The sequence below is a fragment of the Natator depressus genome, chromosome 11, assembly GCF_965152275.1.
Source record: "Natator depressus isolate rNatDep1 chromosome 11, rNatDep2.hap1, whole genome shotgun sequence".
Taxonomy (NCBI): domain Eukaryota; kingdom Metazoa; phylum Chordata; order Testudines; family Cheloniidae; genus Natator; species Natator depressus.
Window position 1 is genome coordinate 39,948,639 of NC_134244.1, and position 21,999 is coordinate 39,970,637.

Consider the following 21,999-nt stretch of genomic DNA (forward strand, 5'->3'; position numbering starts at 1 on the left):
AAAAGTACTATCTGGACAGAACAAAAATCTTTCTGCAGATAGAATTGCCTTTTCATTTTTTATGGAGATCATGAAAAGCCTCAAAGCATCAAGACCAGTATAGCAAGATGAGTTTGTTCTGCTATTGTTTGGGTCTCACAATCAGCAGGAAAACTTCCACTTCGAGAGCACAGCCAACTATACCCGTGATAGTGTCAGAAACAGCATCTTCGAAGCTTTTCATGGCTGTGACTGGATTGTTTCTGCTATTTTTACTAAGCATTACAAAACTGATATCGTAGCCGTGTTGGATGCTGCTTTCTGTTACTGGGTCCTGCAAGATGACCCTGTATTCTTTTCCTTACTGTTTAATTTCCAGTTGGGCCAGGACTGGTGGATTGATGATAGGAGAATTGAACAATTCCTTTCACTATAAATTGATCATCTACCCAGTCCAGCAATTATTTTATTCTCTCCTTGAAGTTGTTATTGATTGCTGTTGCTGGGCATTTATTTTTAGTTGTGGATATGTTTTGCTTAAGCTTTTGAAGTATCTACTGGGAGTATGTTGAGGTCCCTCTTGCCTTTATAGATTGGAAATTGGTATCTTGAATCTTCTTGAGAATTGCTTTTGTGACAACAGCTATGAGCTGGATTAGGTTTATACTGGTAGGAAACTGCCAGCTTGCAAGTAAGGAGCAAAAATGTTACATTACACATATTCAGTGGCAGTCCAAATTGTCCCTTCACTCACACCTGTGTAATGCCAGTGAACATAGTGTAATTGCACAGGTGTAATCAGTTGCACAGGTATAAGTGAAGGTAGAATTTGGCATGCAGAATCTTACAGGTGACCATGAGAAAAGAAAGAGTTTAACTTGAGGGTAATATCTCAGTTTGGCAGCTTTATAGAGAAATAAAAAAATGTGGATAAATTTGACCTTAAAATAACTTCAACTAACATGGACCCTTGTGATGCCACTTTAACAAAGTCACTATTTCCCAGTAAAACTAGACTTTAAAGGTACCTTCCTGCCTTTCTGAAAAATTAACGATGTTTTAAGAATGAGTAATAGGCTTAAATTCATAGATGATACTGTTCCAATTAAATACCTTTCAAAGAAATTGGATATGTAGGTGTGAGGGGAGATTTAATTTTTTTTGACAGCAGCTTCCTGAAGGCTGCAAAGAATAGTGCGAAGAGTGAGACTGAAAAAACATTAACAATTATACTGGTGACTGAACTGGTGGTGTTTTCCCTCTTTCCTTTCTTTAAAAAAAAAAAAAAAAAAAAAAAAAAAAAAGACAAGATTACTTGAAAGTGCAGCTGGTCTGGAATTTTTCAGCTAAACATTTTTCATCTGAAAATGCCAAATTGTCAAAACCTAAACTCTTTGCAGGAAAGAGATGGTTTCAATGAATTTTCCATTTCAGATTTTTTTTTTGAAAATTTCAAAAATGTTGAAACCTCATTTTGATGTTTTTGAAATGAAAGTTCCATTTTTATGTTCAAAATGACTTTTTGTTTAGAAATTTGTTACCTTATAGTAAAATGTAAAGATCTAAATCAAATCAAAACATTTCAAGATTATGAAAATGAAATGTTTCAGTTGTTCTAATCTGAATTTTTTTCCTGAATTTTTTTGGTTCACAGAAATTTTCACGATTCTGACTTTTCTTCTTGATTTGGTGTGGGAAAAGTTTTTGAAATCTTGAAAATTCTCATTGGATGGGAGCCCAGGTCTACTTGAAAGGCTCTACAATCCAAAATATTGTTTTTTCTCTGCGTTCTGGGAAATGAGTGTAAAAGCAATATGTGGTGGCTTTTACTTTGAGACTGGCTTTGGGACTGAAATTTCTTAACAATTTTTCTTCTGTGTTTTACCAGAGACGGTATAATTACATAGACATCACAAAGGGTGATTCATTGCTAATGTACTCGGCATGTAGGACGATGATTGTAGTGCTGGTGATGCATGAATACCTTCTTTTCAGATAGATACTATTGTTGTAGAAGTACCAATGGTGATACTGTGAGGTGGAGAGACAAAGCAGTGGTCCTGTCTGAAGCAGAAATGAGAAGTGCATATGCACACAAATGGAGAGATAAAGACACTGAGCACATCTCTTAAAAGCATTGCAATTCTGAATGACTTGCTTTCAACAAAACATATTTTTCTCACATGAAACTTTTATATAGAACAGCTGTCTCTGACTTCTCAGCCCTTCCAGAGCTGTTGTCGACTAATGTAGAAATATTGGCTCATGAAGACTGACCAAACTTGAACTACAGACATGAATATTTAAATAACTGACATTTCAATAATTTCACTTCTGATAGCATTTAGATTTTTAACTATATACATTCGATTAGAAGAAAATTGCTAATTGATATACTTCCATTTAGAGCTGAGGAAAAGACAAGAACAGCAATACGTGCTTGTTTTTCTTGGTATTTTCATATTGGACATTAGGACACAGACCTGTGGAATCATGATGTATGTACTTATTCATATTCTAACCGTGTACTGCAGTAGCTAGTTCCTTTATGAAAAATGTATACAAACACTGCTATGACCCAAGTGGTGGGCCATTAGATACTGTGGAAAGGCCAGGAATACTGGTTCAATCCTTTCCAGCCCTACAAAATAGGAGGGTGTGCAAAAGCGGTGTGCAAAAATCTTAGATTAATTGACAACAGATACAGAAAAAGGGGGAATAAGTGAAAATCAGAATTCTCTAGTGATAGTGTGGTGGGAAAGTAATTATGGAAGTATAATGGAGTCAAATTGTTGCAGGGGTTCTCTCACTCTGACATATATTGATTATTTATCTCTTTATTGGTCCGTGCATATGAGCAATTACATCTTAAAAACAGGAATGGGATATAGTAAACCTGAAAAGTGCCCTAAAGAGTATTTTGGGAGGAGAAGCCAGTGCAAGGAGTGTGTGGTACTAGCAAACTGTTCCATTAACAAACAAAATTATTCCCATCCCAGAGGTGAAAGTATTGGTAGTGGTAGGGAGGTAATATGAGGAACAAAAAACAAATAATGGTGCTGTTCCACTGGAAAAACAAATGCCAGGTGGCACAAATACTAGAATATTAACATGCCATATATTGAACACTGTCTCTCTCACTGTGGATGATCTATCCAAAACTTACTACAGCTACACTCAAAACCTACTCAGAAAGGGTGTCTTTGACACAACATGCTGCCACTTTATATCAGTGGAAACTAGTATTATGTTTGAGCTCAGCTGACCAAAATAGCGATACCCCATTTTTCAACACTGAATGAAACTTAGTTCCCCCAGTTTAACTCCTGCTTCCAAGTAAGAGCTTTTAGTCTGTAAAATATATTACCAGGAAGAACAGAGTGGCAGCATGAGAAGATGATGACCCATTTGTGCCACTTTAGACCTACTTGCATAGCCAAATGTAACACACAGGTGACAGTACTGATGAATCTGACATACTTGCAGTTTGTTTCTATTAGGATAGTCTGGGAGAAGATCATTTAGGTGGAAAGTTCAGGAAACTAAGCTTTTTCTTACTGCTCCTTTTCATATAGAATAAGTGCATTTTCTACAGAATTGGTAACTTCTCATGGTGATAGCAAAAATGGTACTGTAATCTTTACTTTAAAAGGTTTTCTGATAAAGACCGTCCCCAAGGGACAGTAAGAAAATTTGATAACCACTATGAAAGAGGTAAAGCCCTATTACAGATTAAGAACTCATTGAGATAGGAAAATAAATAGCCAAGTCTTGATGGAGAAGAGGTTAATAGGAACAGAGATCATGAATAGGACTAGTGGTGGTCACTATTTAATTTTTAAGCGGGTGGGGACAATGGTGGGAGAAGTGGCATGGTAATAGTGAAGTGGTAACATCTGTAGATGACATGAGTCAAAACTAGGAAAAACTTGAAGAACTTGGAAAGAAGCAAACAAAACTAAGGAATCGGGCAACTTTTGATGAAGTACAAAGTAGTCATTGGTAGGACAAAACACATTGTAAGTAACAAGAATACTCTTGTCTGCTACTAGTTTTGAATTAGTTAACATCTCAGAAAACAGTCTTAGGCTACATGTGTACTGCTCAATGAAGTCCTCTTACTGCACAGCTGTGCTCAAATAATGTTAGGCTGTTTTTAAGAATAGGCTAGAAATCATGCTAGTATATATTTGATAATACAGCCTCACTTTCAGTGCTATGTTCAGTTTTGGTCTTCATCACCCAGATGCTAATGGAAAAGGTCCAGAGAGAGGCAGTGAAAATCTAGTTTAGGGCTTCCATAGAAGGAGAGACTAAAAAGATGAATTAGAAGTCAGAGCTGGGAAAATGGGAGGTCACTTTGTCCAACCTCCCTGCTGATGCTGAACTGTTCTTGGTCTATTAGTGGGTGCTTTGTCCAGTCTAGTTTTTAAATAACACAAGTGTTGTGGGCTTTCTTTGGGAAACTGTTCCAGACCTCTTATTTTTCCTGCTATTCAGCCTATAGTTTCCATTGCTCATTTTCATCCCATCATTTCAGGCTATTTACTCTTGAAGTCAGCCTAAAGAATTCCTTCTCTTTAATATTTTTTCTGTTAAGTTGGCGAAAGTACAAGAAAGGAGATGTATATAAAACAGCAAGTGGTCTAGAGTGAGCCAGCTGAGTGCTCCTTTTTACCCTTTCCCTATAATACAAGAACAAGAGGCCATTCTAAATTAAAATGCAATACTTTTTTTCTCAACATATAATTAACTTGTGGAAATAGACTGCCTCTTGGTAGCACTGAGACATTAGCTTACTAATATTCATAAAAGGAACAGACAAACATTCATAGGAATATCATCTGCAATTTAAAAACCAAAAGGCATTTCAATCTTTAAGTACAGTTTAGGCACAAACTGACCACCAGCTGGGGGCAGAAATTGTCTTTTGTCTGCATTCATGCTATAATTACAAAATTAGGTCCATTTTGTGGGGGTTTATCACTTGCTCTGAAGCATACCACTTTGGCCAAAGGGTACTGGATTACATGATTCCTCTCTTCCTCTATAGCAATTCCTTTATTTCCCTGACTTTCGTAACTAAGTACTTAGTCCCATATTATCTTTAATCAGTATTTTAAATTCCTAATAGGTTTTGGGGAGGGGGGGTTGGTAGTAGTTAGGTATAATTTATTGATGGGTAATGGGGTGGCAGTATGTGGAGGAGCTTACCAATTAGTGAGGAAACATTTTTGAGGTGCATTCTTGTCTGTTATATTGTGCAACAAGTGACCCATTATGTGTTTCCACTAATAATTTTCCTCTGCTAGTGTTTGGGTGGGTGGGTCTGTTTTACTGCCGTTCCCAAATATTGATCATCCGCATAAGATTTTTTTTGCATCAGATAAATTATTAGGCCTTCCTTCCTTATTCTTGGATTATTTTCTAAGTAGTGGAGGAAGGGTGGTTAAAGTTAGTTTTTAGTAGCTGTTAAATAGATTATGTGGGAAATATAAAAATTTGGCAGAAGATCAGCATAATAGTACATAGGTGTGGTTAACACTGGTAGAGGAGTAATATATAAAGTAGTATCAGTTCAGATGGTTACCAAAATTAAGGTCAGTATAAAAATTTTTTCAAAACCAAACCAACAACACGCACACAAAAAACCCACCAAATGAGTAGTACTACTCCCAGTCTCTTAGCTTCAGGAAAAAATACAGAAATCTGGATATTACTTTCTTTTAGTTTATTATTGACCTCTTTGTTTAGACTTTCAAGGGAAAAAGTGTTTTATCAGGAGAATTTACCCAGCCTCCCACTGCTCTTGTTTAAAAGTAGGGACATTGTGGAAAGAAATACGTACTAATAAAAGGAATATATTTAATCAATAAACACCTTTTGGATAAATCTTTAGACTCTACTGCTGTTCACTTCATTCTGAAAATACAAATATCTGCCAATAAAGATGATGACATTGTTTTTAAACCTGTTTATTTAATTGTTTAGAAAAAGCAAAGAGAACTTGCCAAGATGAGAAGATGTCTGAGACCAGAGGAGTTGACGAACCAGTTGAACCAAATAGACCTCAATATGCAGCATGAACAGTTAGAAGAGAGCTTCCAGCAACTTGTTTCAGATTACCGAAGGGTCCTAGAACGACTTGCTCAAGCATGAGAATTCTACCTTTCTGTACAAGAAACTTGCAGATTTCTATACATTGTGTTGTGAAGCACATCCATAATTGCTACTTAATTGCAAAATCTCATGTGACGTTTTAATCACATTTAAGATGACTTTTTCTGTGTGTTTTTTTTTTTTCTGTGCATTTTGAATATTTTCTATTTTTGTGCTGTAGATTTAAAGATGGTTGTACTTAGGTTTTGGGGCACTTATTGCTTAAATAAACAAGAATGTAGATTCTGAGATGCACTATCACTGCAAGTGTTCGGGTCTTCTGTACAGTTTTGTTCAGATGCTTAGTGAGGCTTGAGATGAAGCAGATTGGACTACCGTAGCCTGGAGTATTTTAAGAAGTCACTAACAATCTCAATACTTCAGTTGTTCATAAGGTAAGTTAAAAATAAAACCAAATGTTTTAAAAGTGAAATGTTTGAGTTAACTACTAAAAATTTTTACAAAATTCTATTTCATTCTCCTGCCCTCTGCTGTTCATGACCTGCCTTGTGCATATACTGTTATATGGCTCTCATCATATGATCTGAGCCCATCTTAATTAAACAATATAAAAACCTCATCCCCTCCTGCCTATAGGAATAAACATAAATAGTAGTGATTTTTTTTTAGTAAGTTTCAGTATGTTTGTGTTGAAAGATGACTCTGTTTGTGTAAGAAAAGAGTTGTTGATGGAATGCTAATTTGAAGAAATGGACTTTACATTTGGCTCCAAACACTGAGATCCATGGTCATTCTCTCTCTAGGGAATTCCTGTTGAAACCGTTGATAAACAGTAACATATTTATGTGTTTGTTTAATAGTTTTAAAACTCTTCACAGTTAAGCAATTGGCTTAACTCAGTGTGCTTAGCCTATGGAGGCATGACTTCTCATTTCAGTGTGCTTAGGTTACTTATATAATGTTCCACACTCTCTTGTGATGGTATTTACCTGCAATCCCATAACCAACTCCTATAACTCACAGCTTTCAGAAACCACCAGTTTGCTGTTAACTCCTTAGCTCTGAGAGTTGGAATTTTTGGCAAAGTTTGCCAGATCAAAAACTTTAAAAATTGAACTGATGACAAGAACACCCAAGTTCAACTGATGCTATCAGACCACCCTTCACTTTGCTTTATGACTTACCACTCCTGCAGATCCATAAGAGTCCCACAACACTTAATATTATTATGTACTTTACTTGCAAACTATCTGTGGTGCTATAATATTCAAAGTGTACAAACAGCAACTATAACTATCTACATTGCTCAAGTTAATGAAATAAATGTAAGTCTGACAGGGTGAATCATCCTTTTCCACATAACTGCTCCCTCTCAAAATCCTGTCTGTGCAGTAGTCCCCTGTGTCAATAGTCCTTCTCTCAGTAATGTACGGGATGATATATTAGCATTGAAATTGTTATACTGACAGAGAGGCTCTATGGACTTGCTCTTACAATTTATTTCATAGATTTCACAGTGGACTGGTTGAAATCAAAGCGATTTAACAGATTTTAATCATGATTTAAATCTATTTTCATCATGTTTTGCATTTGTAATTTTTAGTTATTTTCTTAAAAGTTGATTCTCATTAGTTGCTAACCATTAAAATGTTGTTTGTAACTAAGTATAGCCTTTACACTCAATGTGGTGCTTCTTTTTGCTAACCAGGAGGATACACTATATACACATTTATTTAAGCAATGATGTAGCTAAACTTAAATTATTCAGTCTCAATAAGACATTTTAATAGTCTTAATTTTTTCATTTTTTATTGTTATAAAATGATGAATGATATATTTCTTATTTACTAGATGATAAATTTTTTACTTGAGATTTGTGTCAAGTTCTATTTGGACGGAAATTCAAATTCAATTAAAAATACACAAAAACAACAGGTTTTTTTGTATTAAGTAAAACTGCCTTAAATGTGTGGGATACATAAGAAAAGTTTATCCAAAAAAATATGAAAACACATTTTGCCTTTAACAGCGATTTACTAAACAAAGGAAGTATTCTCTGTGGAGTTAATGAATTGACCTGATTGTTTCTGGTCACTGGGTCCTGCGAGATTTTAGAAAGATTGGATCTCCTCCTCTCACACCTAGTTTTTTTCTTCACAAACTGGAAGAAGAAAACCAGCTTTCCTGCTTTTTTCAACTCCCAGTCAACTTCTTAACTTTGAATGAACTTGCATTTGTACTGAACTAGTTGAATCAACAAAAGTGAAGAAAATATTCTCTCTCTACCTGCAAAAGATGCTTCTGCTGTCAAACATTGATTTAGCACTTCAGCCAACTCTGGTTGCAGGTATTTAGCTATTAACTTCCACTAGCTCAGTGCTTTGACTTTCTTTAAAACTTCAGTAGCGGACATGCTTCTTAATATTATTTTTGTATTTAATTTAAATAACTTTAATATATTTTTAGGCCTTAACATAAGCTGTTAATTTCAAATTTAATTTTAAATACGTTTATTTTTAAAAAATCTATTTAATTTAAACTTAAAAATGTGATTTTTTTTTTTAAATCATTGATTTTTTTCATCCATCCTGATAGATTTGCATTGATAGGATAACATGCTTTGCACAGCTTTGCCATTAAATGGTCACGGGAATCTCATTTTGTGGAGCTATGAACTTGGTAGCATAATATACAGGCATTCAGTAGTTAACTTTTCATACTTAAGTATCTTGGTTCTTTTAAATGCTGAGAGAGAAAGGAAAAGTTTACACTTCAGCTATAGATATTAGCGCAAAAAAAAAAAAGCTACCTGAAATTGGATAATTAAATGTTGAATTAGGCCATGTTTTCTCCTATTCATTACCCGTGTTAAACATAAATAATTACTAACAGACACTCCAATGACAAGCATTCTATAGAAAACCAGAAATATTCTGAATGCAAATTTATATTTAAGAAAATTTAATCTAAATTTTCCAGGATAAACTAAACCAAGAAGTTGCTGTTCTTCCATTGAATTATTAAATATTTAATGGGAACTTTTCATTATATATGGAATAAGCATTAACAGATTTATTTTAAGTGATTTTATCTTTTTAAAAATTCTCCATGTATTTCTTACCATTTTGGCTACAACCAAGTTGCTCGGTCACTTTAACTGAAGACCAAGTGAAACTTTAAACTTCTTCTTGAAACAGGATTTAAAGGAGAGTTTGCTGCACTTGAAATACCATGTTGAACTTTCAGGTTGTACAGCATTGGTCAAGAAACTAAAGTTGTGTATGATGTTCTTTGTTGTAGAAGCATCAGAGTGCTGCTTTCTGCTCTCTGACGTAGTCTTTCATCGCTTACTAGACAATTTTTATGCAAGTAACAGTGAAAGTCTCTTGTTACCAGTACAGAAACCTGTGAATCTGAGCAAGTACTTCAAAGCAAAGGGGTAAAATAAAATGAAAAAAATATTGGAATACTTGAAAAGTTGCCAAACTCCCTTCAGTCTCAAAATAAAAGTTACAGTAACAGCAACTCAGCATTAAATGTAGTTCTACTCTGACCAGCAGCTATGTAGAAACAGCACCTTACTCACCATTATCTGCTCCTTGTATTAATTCAGAGTCCCAGCTGCTTGATCATTTACAGAACAGGGTTTTTTTAGTACTTTTTATGCCTGCTAGCAATACAGAGAGAACACCAGATATGGGAAAGTGAGGTGGATTTTATTTTGGCTCTCGCATCTTCAGAATTTTTAATGCAGTTCAACTGCAGGGTCAAATTCTTTTCTGTTACATCTGTGCAAACCCACTGCCATCCGTGGTATTGCACAGGCTTAACAGAACTGAATTTTGGTTGCACACTCCTATTCTAGTGGTGATGTGTGAGAATGCAGCTAGACTGTCAGACCGCATGTTATGTGCGGTCACCTAAAAAAACCAACATTTTTTTACTTGAAATGGAGCAAATATGTTCAAAACAATCAAAATGTGGAATGCTCGTTGCAAATTTTTGTACAGCTTTTTGGAAAACAACCAGACTTTAATTTTCAGATTATATGGGTAGATTTAATGACAAATGCGTTTTTAAATATTATTTTAAAACCCAATTCCTCTGCTTACCTGAGCAGTGCCAAATTTAGAGTTCCATGTTTCCCCTGCAACAGTGGAGGACATCATAAATGCCTAAAATAGCGCAGAAAAGAAGTGCTTCTTGAACACAAGATAGTCCTTAAATACAAGAACTTTAAAGGATCAGGAGGAGAGAGAAGAGCACTTCCCAGAGCCATTAAGATAATTTCATTCTACTTCTAGTGCCTGATCATCCTATGATGAATTGTTCCCCTTCATGAGGCTTGGAGAAAGACTAGGCCCAAGACCTTCAACTAGTTGCTAGTCTTGGTCCCCAGGAAGGCATTAGAGAACTGCCCTGCCCTCTGCAGCAGTAACAGGATGTTCCAGGTAACCCGTTACTATGGAACCTTAAGAATAAGTTTTTCCTGTGCAAAATATGTTGTTTAACGCAAACTTTAAAAAAAAATTCTTTTTTGTAAATGCAAGCACAAAATCCTCTAGCACGGAATGTGATTCTTCTGAGTCATTGCTAACCCCATTGCTAACCCACCCAAGGCTGAAGAAGTTTGTGACAAAGCAAGAAGATGGAACAGAATCTGAGAAAACGTTCCAGTGCTCTGTCCCCGCATACCTCCCTCCCATCTGCTATTGCAGACAAGCTGCTGCTGGTGGGGGAAATCCTTAAAATCTCATGTAGCTGCTCTGCCCTCCTTCCCCCAAACCAGCAACTCAGTGAGAACCTGGCTATATTTAAAGGATGGGTTACCCAAACCATACAGTATCACAAAAAGGCAACTCCCTGTTCCTGGCTTTAGCTCTACTGCCCACAGCAGATTCAGCACTAGCCGCATCAGGGTTCACATGCATCAGGCATAGGGAACCTGGCCTCCGCAGAACTCTCATGCCCACGAGCTTTTTGGGTGGTGGCTTGGTTGTCTTTTCAACCTCCCTTCCTCTCCATGATTCTGCCTGAATTTCAGGACAGGGCAACTAAATTCTTCCAGAGACTTTTGGCTGTGCTGGTTTACAGGCAGACAACTTGCCTTTCTTCCTACCCCCAAGTTCCCAATTCCATATCCCTGTAGTCTTTAGAGGGAGCAAGGACCTGTGATGTTACACCCCATAGTCTTTATGCTTATGATATAGATATGGCATAACTGAGATATATTTCATGCCAGATGGGTCTTGTAAGGTATCATCTGAAAGGTTATAATTTACTGAATATGATTATCCAATTTGTATGCATGTGTCATTTCTGTATCTAAAGTTAGGAATATTGACTATGTAACAATTACAACTGTGTGTGTATTTGGGAGACACCCACCAGACAACAGCCCATCAGGCTTGATGGGCCATTCGGAAGAAACAATAAGACTTTGAAGATACTAATCTCTTTCCTTCCTGAGAGGCATCTTGTGACGTAGCTGTGACGCTATTAGGTCAGATGGTCCTGTCACCTGGTACTAAATACCATCTTGGACTTCTAGTAATTTTCCACTAAAAGGAGGGGAAGGTCAAGACTGGGAAGCAAAATATTCTTGCCTTATGTAAATCTTACTTAAGGCTGGGAGGTAAGGCAAACAGGACTCTTCTCCATTGTCTTCCTGCCCAAGAAGAGAGACTGCTGAAAGTACCTGACGAGACAAAGGAACTGAGCTGAGGGAAAGGCAAGGGCTGAGACCAGACTAAGACAGGAGTCTAGTCTGTAAAGAGAAATAACTGGAACTCGAAGCTACAGAAACTCTGCAACTTGCCTAAAACAACATTTAGGGTGAGAAATTACTTGTTGAAACCAGGTGAGCTGTAGCTCATGAAAGCTTATGCTCAAATAAATTGGTTAGTCTCTAAGGTGCCACTAGTACTCCTTTTCTTTTTGTTGAAACCAGTCTCTTTAAGATCTTAAGCTTAGTATGCATGTTTTGTTTTATTTGCTTGGCAATCTGCTTTGTTCTGTTTGCTATCCATTATAATCACTTAAAATCTGCCTTTTTTTAGTTAATAAACTTGTTTTGTTTATTATTAAACCCAGTTTGTGCAATTTCTAACTGTGGGGCGAGGAGAAGTTGTGCGTCTCTTCCTCCACATTGAGGGAGGGGGTGAATTTCTTAGCTTACGTTGTATAGATTTCTCTACAGCACAAGACAATATTATTTTGGGTGTACCTTCCTGAGCGGAGCTGCACTTGAGTGCTTCGCGATTTCCTAGCTGAGTCTTCCCATAGAGAGCTGTTTGCAGATTCTGTGTGATTTTATAGCTGGTGCCTCGCTCTCCGGCCTCTGGCACGGTAGGCTAATTCAGCAAAACGGGGAGAGGGAGCAGGAAGGCTCAGTGAAATCCCAGTACATCAGGTGGCATCTGAGAAGGGGGGTCCAAACCATGACAGGACCCTCCAAATGGGACTACCTGGGCCCGCAACCTTTCAGAGTAGTTATTAGGAACTATGTTACTCTCAGTTGCCCCCCTAGCCATTGTCCTACCAAATTGACTCTATTTGACATGAAGAAAAGGCTTTGCGGCAGGTGAATGCAGAACACCCAGCTACACAAAAAGCACAAGCTGAGATGCAGGGTGGTTTTGAGTGAGTCTATCTTGGATGAGCAGCATAAATGCATCAGCATTTTATCCTGAGTCACAACAAACAGCTAAATCACAGAATGATGACAAAGGCAAGTGAGGAGCAATACACCTCTCAACTTCTTTTTCACTTGCTGTCCTGAAGAGAGCAATACCATCAACCAGGAATTAGAAACAGTAGAAGGAAAGCTTTTGAAGTTTTAAGAGCAGTGAGAGAAGGAAACTCTGCCACGTACTTTGAGACTATGCTATAACATGAGTGGTATCTATCTGACATCGCCAATGAGGAAACCACCTCTGGATAAACAACAAATAATGAAAACTAAAAAGAAATACAAAAAAGTCACTAGGAAATAGTTTCAGGAGCCAAGAAAGAAATCTATCTGATATCAAGGTAGAGAAGGAGGCATAAATCACAAAGTAATATGGATAGAGGTTCGTGTAGCTGAGGCTCTGCATCTGAAGCAATATCCTGGGCAGAAGATGTCCATGCCTCCTATGAAGAAATACAAAAAGCTGCTGTATGTGGTTTCAGTCCAACCTACTATCATCCTCTGCAACGTTCAACAGAGGCATACAGTAATGCCTTGGTAGGAATTACTCTTGTTTATACAGATAACTTTATCGATTTATTCACTGCTCTTTGTCTTATAGTAGGATTTTTGAACTCTGGAAGAAGGAAGACATTTAGATTATCTTGTAATGTCCTTTCTCTGATTCTGAGTGTCTGATAGCAACTGTCTCTTATACTTTCTATTTGAAGAGAGTTGCAAATTAATCTTTTGTCAATCTCCTAACAGTTTAAGTACTGTCACTGCTTTGCGAGTATACCTTTCTAATAGCTGTTCCTTTTAGATTGAAGCTGAGCAACTGCTTGAGGACATGTGCTCTGATCTGCATTCTAGCCTACAGAAGGGAGAGCAACTCAATTTAGCAAAGGTTTGTTGGACACTCAGAACAGGAGATAAGTAATTAGCAAGTATGTTTGTCTTAATAAGTACATACATGCAGAAATGTGGACCCAACTTTTCTTGTTTATTGCAGGGGCTGAAAATTATACTGGTTTGAGAACTGGGACTTGGCATGGTCCTGGACCAGTGCCAAAAGCACTGCTAGAACAGGGGACCAGAAAGAGTTTTGAAACTGAACCTCTCTATCAGGGCTAGTAAAGAAAACTGTATACTAGTTGGTAAAGTTTGGAATTTCAAGTTTTCAAGGTAAACAGCATATGTTTCCTACCCTGAATAGTTACATAATACTAAACTTTAAAATGGACTAAGCATAGGTTGTATGCGGTGGCATAGCCATGTTGGTCCCAGAATACTAGCGACAAAAGGTGGATGAGGTAATATTGTTTATTGGACCAACTTCTGTTGGTGAGAGAGAGAGAGAAGCTTTTGAGTTTATACAGCCCTGTGCTGCAGGTCTGGGAAATGTACTTGGAATGTCACAGCTAAATACAGAGAGACCTGGGTTCAGTTCCCAACTCTGCCTCTAACTTGTGGGCAAGATACTCTACCTTTTTGACTGTTGCTTCATCTGAGCAAAGGTGATGATGCCTACCCTTCTTTGAAAAATACTTGGAGATCTATGGAGGAAAAGTGCTAGCTAAATCCAATGTTGTATATTTTACCATTCTACCTTTTCTCCCTGTATCAGTTCTGACCTGATTTCAGCAGTGTGTCAAACTGCTGGAGCTGAAATACATGGCTGTAAGCTGACCACCTGAAAACTTGGAACTGAGGCTTTCAAACTGCAAAACGTTCTCTAATGCTATTGATTTGTAAGGCACTGGTCACTATAATGTTGGATTTTAAGTGGGGCAAAGAAGGTAGCATGATAAAATATTAGTCTGATATCTCTGCACTGGCTAGGCACATTGTGACAGATGAATACAAGTGCCTTTAGGACCACTAAGCTATTCCAAGCACTAGTCCTGGACCAGTGACTGGAGAGGAAAAAGATTTCAGTACTTAATTTCCATTTATCCAGTTGTTTAGCTTGCACAGGCTTTTAGCCACACAGTTGGCTCTCACTGGTATCCTTCACCCAAAAATCTCAAGCAGTGGTTGAAAATGGAAGGCTAACTATTCAAAGCAATACTAATAGATGCACAATTTGTTTGCAGGTTTCAGAGTAGCAGCCGTGTTAGTCTGTTTACAGGACGCTATCCATCATCACACTTGTTTGATTTCTAAGGAGGAAAAGCTGAAGGAATAGGAATGCTGCTTTCTCTTCACCACCCAAACCTTTCACAATGCAAGAGGAAAAATAAAGTGGAGAGCCAATATAAATAACCATGTCTACTCAAACTACTCCACCTATCAAATAATTGTCTATCATCAGGTCAATTGCACCTTCCTCTGAAGCATCTGGTACTGACTGTTGTCAGAAACAAGATACTGGACTATAAGCAGGCTTGGAAGGATTTGATTTTTATCAGTAAATGTTGGTAAACATCGATTTCACTATGTACACCCAAACCAATAAAAAATATTTTCATCAATGATAATTAACAGATATGCAAAGTAAGAAGAATGCTGCCTGAGAACGAAGAGTTTGATTTAAGGATATTTATTTTGTATATTTAGAGATGTGATGCTGACAACCCTGCATAATTTTATGCAACTGTGAAAATTTAAATAAATAAAAATTGAAAAAATGCTTTAACATCCATATTTTCCATAAAAATTATATACAAAAATTGAATTCTGCCAAGCCTAACAATGAGCATCTATGAGGCTTCTCTGCAGTCCCATTGTTAGCCCCATATAACTAGAGGGATCATTGATCTGATCTATTATGACAATTCTCAGGTTCCCAGGTTAAAAATGTTTAAATCTCCAGCACAAACAGATCTAAAAGGGCAGGGAAATTCCTCCCTTCACCCCTTTCAAAATATTGCAAGCTAATAGAAAAATGTTGATTTAGACAAATTCAGTTCAGCTGCAAGATCTTTTTAAAAGAATTATTGTGGCAGGTGACTACATACAGAAGCCTTGGGCTGATCACATATGTGCCTCAGTGTTCTGTCTTGTTCATTGTGAAAGCTCTGGGTGACAGCAGAGCAGGGCTGTGTGCTGTCTGTTCCTGCAGCAGCTGCAGCTTTTCTTCCTTTAGCGATCAGAGAAAATGTAATGCTGTTAACATGCCTCAAATAAGAAGAATGTGCTCTAGTTAGGGCTGTTCTGAGTAAATCTGAGTGAACATAAATGAAATCTAGTTCAACAGGGGAGTGGAAGGCTCAGCATCTGCCTTCTTGTTTCTAAATGCATTATAATGAAGGAGATGCTCCATGTTTAATATAATTTATTTTTGAAGATGCTCATCTCCCTTCCCACTGAGCCTTTGCTTATCTTTTGAAATAAAGCATGCTTTTAAGATTTTCATGTTCCCTGCTTAGTTTATCTATTTCATGTTAATCTTAACCTGAAACCTGTTAGGTAAGTGAAAGGGCTGTATTTTTTTTTATGTGGTGTCAAAATTTATTGTAATCTTTGTCTATTTTATATGTTTGGTTTATCACTCATTTAGAAACAATTTCTGTTAGAAATGCTTTGCAGTTCATTTTGAAAATATCATTTTAAAATGATGATGTTGAGCTCTCAATACTGAATGCCCATTAGGAGAAAAATCATTTTATATACTGATACTACCTAAAGTTGTCCCACCATAGGTATATTCTTTCCTTGCCATGTGCATATGACTTTCACTTGATGTTAACGTAGGTAACTTGCATGTGCATCAAGACTAAATACTTCCCTACACCTCTCCTGAACTCCTCCATCCTTCCCTTAGTGGTCAAGTCTAGTGTTGCCAAGTTAGTGGGTTTTGAACACCCCTCCTCTAATTTCAATTCCTAGGGGAAACTCCTCCCACAGCAAGTTGACTAATCGTTTCAAAGGTGTTGGAAGATTTTGAGTGACTTGTGAATAAAGCCATATCTAAGAACAGAGTAGCAAAATCAAAGTTTTTCCGGTGGTGGGTTTACTAGTAGTATCTGGTCACAGCAGGATGCAAATCCTTATGTTTAATGTGCTTAGATTTAGTGGGCACTTCCTTTCTGACTACAACTAGATCGGTCCTCACTTTTATTTTCACTGTATCTGAATCTGTATAAAAGTTTTGACTATACTTAAATCTGACAGGTTATAGGTGCTTTCTTACTGAGTAGCAAAAATCCTCATCTAAGCAAAAATTTAAGACTACTATAATGATTTCCTACTTGGGCTTCCTTTGAAACTGATCCAGAAGTTGCACTTGTTCTTTAGGATAATAGAAAAGAAGCTGGGCATGCCAGTCTTCTGATCCACACTTGACTTCCCATACAAAAAATGAAACAATTCAGTCTTAGCAGTAGTATATAATCACATGTACTAGTTCCAAAATCTGCCCTCTATTGGCAAGGTAATTGCAAGACAGTTGTGGCATATCTGGAATCCTTGGATTTCCTTGGTCCCTGTCAGTTGGGTTTCAGGCTCATGGAGATCAAGCTAACCTCTGTCATTGGTCTACTACAGCAGCACTCAATAAGACTGACTGAGATTTTCTTGAGTCATCTATGGCCCCTGGCAAGAAAGCACAGAATTGCATTTGAATAGTGTCTGTTTCTGCCCATTAGAAAAACTCCAGAGAATAGTGATAGCTAATTACCTATCAGCACCCCCCACACACACACCTACACACACGGATTACATAGGAACATAAGGATATAGGACCTGATGGCCCAGTCATCTGCTATTGCAGACAACCCCACCATGTAATGCCATTCATAAACTTTATTCTGAAGTTCTGTAGTTGTTCTGGCATGCAGCCCTCCCCTCATTTCAGCATGTATGTAAGATACTTTGAGCTGGGTGGCCATTGTGCAGGTTGCATGAAGCTCTACGTTTCTTTAATTGAACCAAAGATGAGATGTCTGTTTTCCAAGTGCCTTGCCAAGATGAAGCAAGCAGGCTGAAGCTCAATCCAGTGAAAGAGAGATCATGCCGTTTGGCTGAAGGAGCAGCCATACGGAGGTGTTGGATTCTGCCCCTATGAATAGGGGAATTCCTTGAGTCCTACTAGGTAGCAATGGGTAAGAGTGGGGGAAACTCCATTTTTCATCTATTTTAGCTCAATTTCTCTTTGATTTGGATCTTGCAACTTTGATCTCCACATTGGATTATTATAGTGCTACCCTTGAAGACAAGTCACAGGCTACAACTGATACAGAATGTAGCATCTCATCTGCTTAGTGGGTCTTGATGTAAGGAATGGATTAGCTTACTTGTTCATATCTGGGGGCAATACAAGGTACTGCTACTGATCTTTAAAGAACTACATGGTTTGCATATGAGGTATATGATCAACTGATACACTTTTAGCTAACAGTCCTTAAACAGGAACATGTGGGGGATGGGTTGCACATTGTTTTGAATAGGAGGCCCTCAACTTTTGAAGTTGCCCCCTGACTGGTTCAGTAGGTAGTCTATCCTTGAGAGTGCAGGGTAAAGTTCATATATTTTTCCATGAATGGGTGGGGGGCTGATTGCATTGATGGTGTTTCTCTGATTTTTAACCTATTTCTAGTAAACTACTTTTTAAGAATCTGTATATGCACCCAGAGACAATAAGAACAAAGCCAGGAAATAAATACAAAGTTTTAGCCATCTACTCTTATCTAATGGAAGTTTGCAGGAGCAATCCACCCCTCCCCCACAGCTAACGTTAAAACATACTGCAAGTTTTTGCATTTTTTTACCCTCTTGGACTATTTGTCACTTCTGAATTTTGGGTTCCCTCCCTTTCCTTTTGTAGCTGCTACCCTAGTTGCTCCCCATTCCTCTTATTAGTTGGGTATTTGATCCCTTTGTGCTTGATATGTTTGCCTGAGAGCTGTTGGGTTCATCATCTAGATCAGTGGTTCTCAAACCTTTTTTTTCCACACACCACTTGAAAATTGCTGAGGGTCTCGCTGGACCACTTAATGATCTTTCCCAATGTTGTTTGTACCATTAGCTAACTATAGTAAAGCACTTTGGATAAAAGAGCTATATTAAAAAAAACATAACATTTTTTTGTTCTACAAATAGAAGCACACAACTCATATTTTAATATCAGTAGTTTTATCTTTCTAATATGATGGATGTGCCCTCTCTTCCCCTCCATGGCAGCCAGAGCTGAGGCTTGGAAGGAGGGCTGTCTCTCCCCGACAGCTGCAGCCCTGGAGCTGAGGAAAGTCACCTTTCTCTGGCCGCCACAGCCCTGCACATCCCAAATTCCCCCCACCCCCTTTTCTCACCACACTGCCCCCTCCCACCTGCGTCCTATTCCCCCCCCAAGTCCACCACCTCACATTACATGTGCATCTTCTCCAGGGTCCAGGCACCTAATTAGTGGAGCCATGCCTGTGTGGATCCACTAATTTGGTAAGTGGCCCTTCATTCTCTTGTGTGCGGCAACCCAGGTGCGCACCTTAGAGGGAACTATCTGCGGACCACCTGAATGGAGCTTGTCGACCACTGGTGGTCCATGGACCACAGTTTAAGAACCTCTGCTCTATAGTAAGTAGCTAGTTTGGTTTTTTTAGGTGTTTAATTTTTGTTGCAGTAAGTGACTGTAGATGAAGTAACTAGCTGGACTAAAATACAACTAACTTGTTTTAGTTTTAGGCATCTCTTTCATGATTCTGCATGGATTAAGCAAAGTTTATGTAGTTGTCATAAATATAAAGGGAAGGGTAAACACCTTTAAAATCCCTCCTGGCCAGAGGAAAAACCCTTTCACCTGTAAAGGGTTAAGAAGCTAGGATAACCTCGCTGGCACCTGACCACAATGACCAATGAGGAGACAAGATACTTTCAAAAGCTGGAGGGGGGGAGAAACAAAGGCTTTCTCTGTCTGTGTGATGCTTTTGCCATGGACAGAACAGGAATGGAGTCTTAGAACTTAGTAAGTAATCTAGCTAGCTTGCGTTAGATTCTGATTCCTTTAAATGGCTGAGAAAATAAGCTGTGCTGAATGGAATGGATATTCCTGTTTTTGTGTCTTTTTGTAACTTAAGGTTTTGCCTAGAGGGATTCTCTATATTTTGAATCTAATTACCCTGTAAGGTATTTACTATCCTGATTTTACAGAGGTGATTCTTTTTAGTTTTTCTTCTATTAAAATTCTTCTTTTAAGAATCTGATTGCTTTTTCATTGTTCTTAAGATCCAAGGGTTTGGGTCTGTGTTCACCTATGCAAATTGGTGAGGATTTTTATCAAACCTTCCCAAGGAAAGGGGGTGTAAGGGTTGGGAGGATTTTGGGGGGAAAGACGTTTCCAAACAGGCTCTTTCCCAATTATACACTTGTTAGATGTTTGGTGGTGGCAGCGATAAAGTCCAAGTGCAAAAGATAAAATAGTTTGTACCTTGGGGAAGTTTTAACCTAAGCTGGTAAGAGTAAGCTTAGGAGGTTTTCATGCAGGTCCCCACATCTATACTCTAGAGTTCCGAGTGGGGAAGGAACCTTGACAGTAGTAAATAAAACTGTGGCTCCAGTGAAGACTTTTGTCCTCTCATGTGACTGCTTCATGTCCAGGGTTTGTTCCATAGACTGTTCTTACTCGATATAAGCAAATGAGATAGAGAAAATTCTAAAAGGGGAAATTATACAATACATCGTTTCTAGTATTACGGAGTGTGGTATAGATACAACTCACCTGTGGATTGTAATTTCTCTTTAGGAATCACTCTGCCACACTGATTCACTTACTGGTTAAAAATGACTAAACTCTATTTCTGTTTTGTTTTTTTTTTTACTTCCCATCACTGCCATTCAAAGCTATGAAAAAACGGAGAATACTCATGACTTGAATAATAAGTGGGACTACTTCATACAGCTTACAGCAGCGTCCCTAATCAAGCTAACTTTGTTAGAAGCAAAGACTCAATATGATTTAAATTACAGCACACAAGAGAAATTCAGCAGTCCTTTTCAATATCAGCTTTAGAACAGACTCCAATGCTCCCAGCAGGCCAAGCTTGCCACTCTGTAGGCAACCAACTACTGGCAGTGTATCATAGAATATCAGGGTTGGAAGGGACCTCAGGAGGTCATCTAGTCCAACCCCCTGCTCAAAGCAGGACCAATCCCCAATTAAATCATCCCAGCCAGGACTTTGTCAAGCCTGACCTTAAAAACTTCTAAGGAAGGAGATTCTACCACCTCCCTAGGTAACACATTCCAGTGTTTCACCACCCTCTTGGTGAAAAAGTTTTTCCTAATATCCAACCTAAACCTCCCCCACTGCAACTTGAGACCATTACTCCTTGTCCTGTCCTCTTCTACCACTGAGAATAGTCTAGAACCATCCTCTCTGGAACCACCTCTCAGGTAGTTGAAAGTAGCTATCAAATCCTCCCTCATTCTTCTCTTCTGCAGACTAAACAATCCCAGTTCCCTCAGCCTCTCTTCATAAGTCATGTGTTCCAGACCCCTAATCATTTTTGTTGCCCTTCGCTGGACTCTCTCCAATTTATCCACATCCTTCTTGTAGTGTGGGGCCCAAAACTGGGCACACTTACTCCAGATGAGGCCTCACCAATGTCGAATAGAGGGGAATGATCACGTCCCTCGATCTGCTCGCTATGCCCCTACTTATACATCCCAAAATGCCATTGGCCTTCTTGGCAACAAGGGCACACTGCTGACTCACATCCAGCTTCTCGTCCACTGTCACCCCTAGGTCCTTTTCCGCAGAACTGCTGCCTAGCCATTCGGTCCCTAGTCTGTAGTGGTGCATTGGGTTCTTCCGTCCTAAGTGCAGGACCCTGCACTTATCCTTATTGAACCTCATCAGATTTCTTTTGGCCCAATCCTCCAATTTGTCTAGGTCCCTCTGTATCCTATCCCTGCCCTCCAGCGTATCTACCACTCCTCCTAGTTTAGTATCATCCGCAAATTTGCTGAGGGTGCAATCCACACCATCCTCCAGATCATTTATGAAGATATTGAACAAAACCGGCCCCAGGACCGATCCCTGGGGCACTCCACTTGACACCGGCTGCCAACTAGACATGGAGCCATTGATCACTACCCGTTGAGCCCGACAATCTAGCCAACTTTCTACCCACCTTATAGTGCATTCATCCAGCCCATACTTCTTTAACTTGCTGACAAGAATACTGTGGGAGACCGTGTCAAAAGCTTTGCTAAAGTCAAGAAACAATACATCCACTGCTTTCCCTTCATCCACAGAACCAGGTATAGTTCTCCACGTGGGCACCAATGATACT

General features: G+C 38.5%; 1 protein-coding gene across 1 annotated transcript in view; it reads left to right on the plus strand.

Moving 5' to 3' along the window:
• HAT1 (histone acetyltransferase 1) overlaps positions 1-6,466 on the plus strand; it is a 45,520-nt gene extending 39,054 nt beyond the window's left edge. The window contains exon 11 of the mRNA XM_074967584.1: positions 5,971-6,466. Coding sequence (XP_074823685.1) covers positions 5,971-6,138 — 168 coding nt within the window. The 3' untranslated portion in view covers positions 6,139-6,466. The remainder of the gene's footprint in view (positions 1-5,970) is intronic.
• The last annotated feature ends 15,533 nt before the right edge of the window (positions 6,467-21,999 follow it).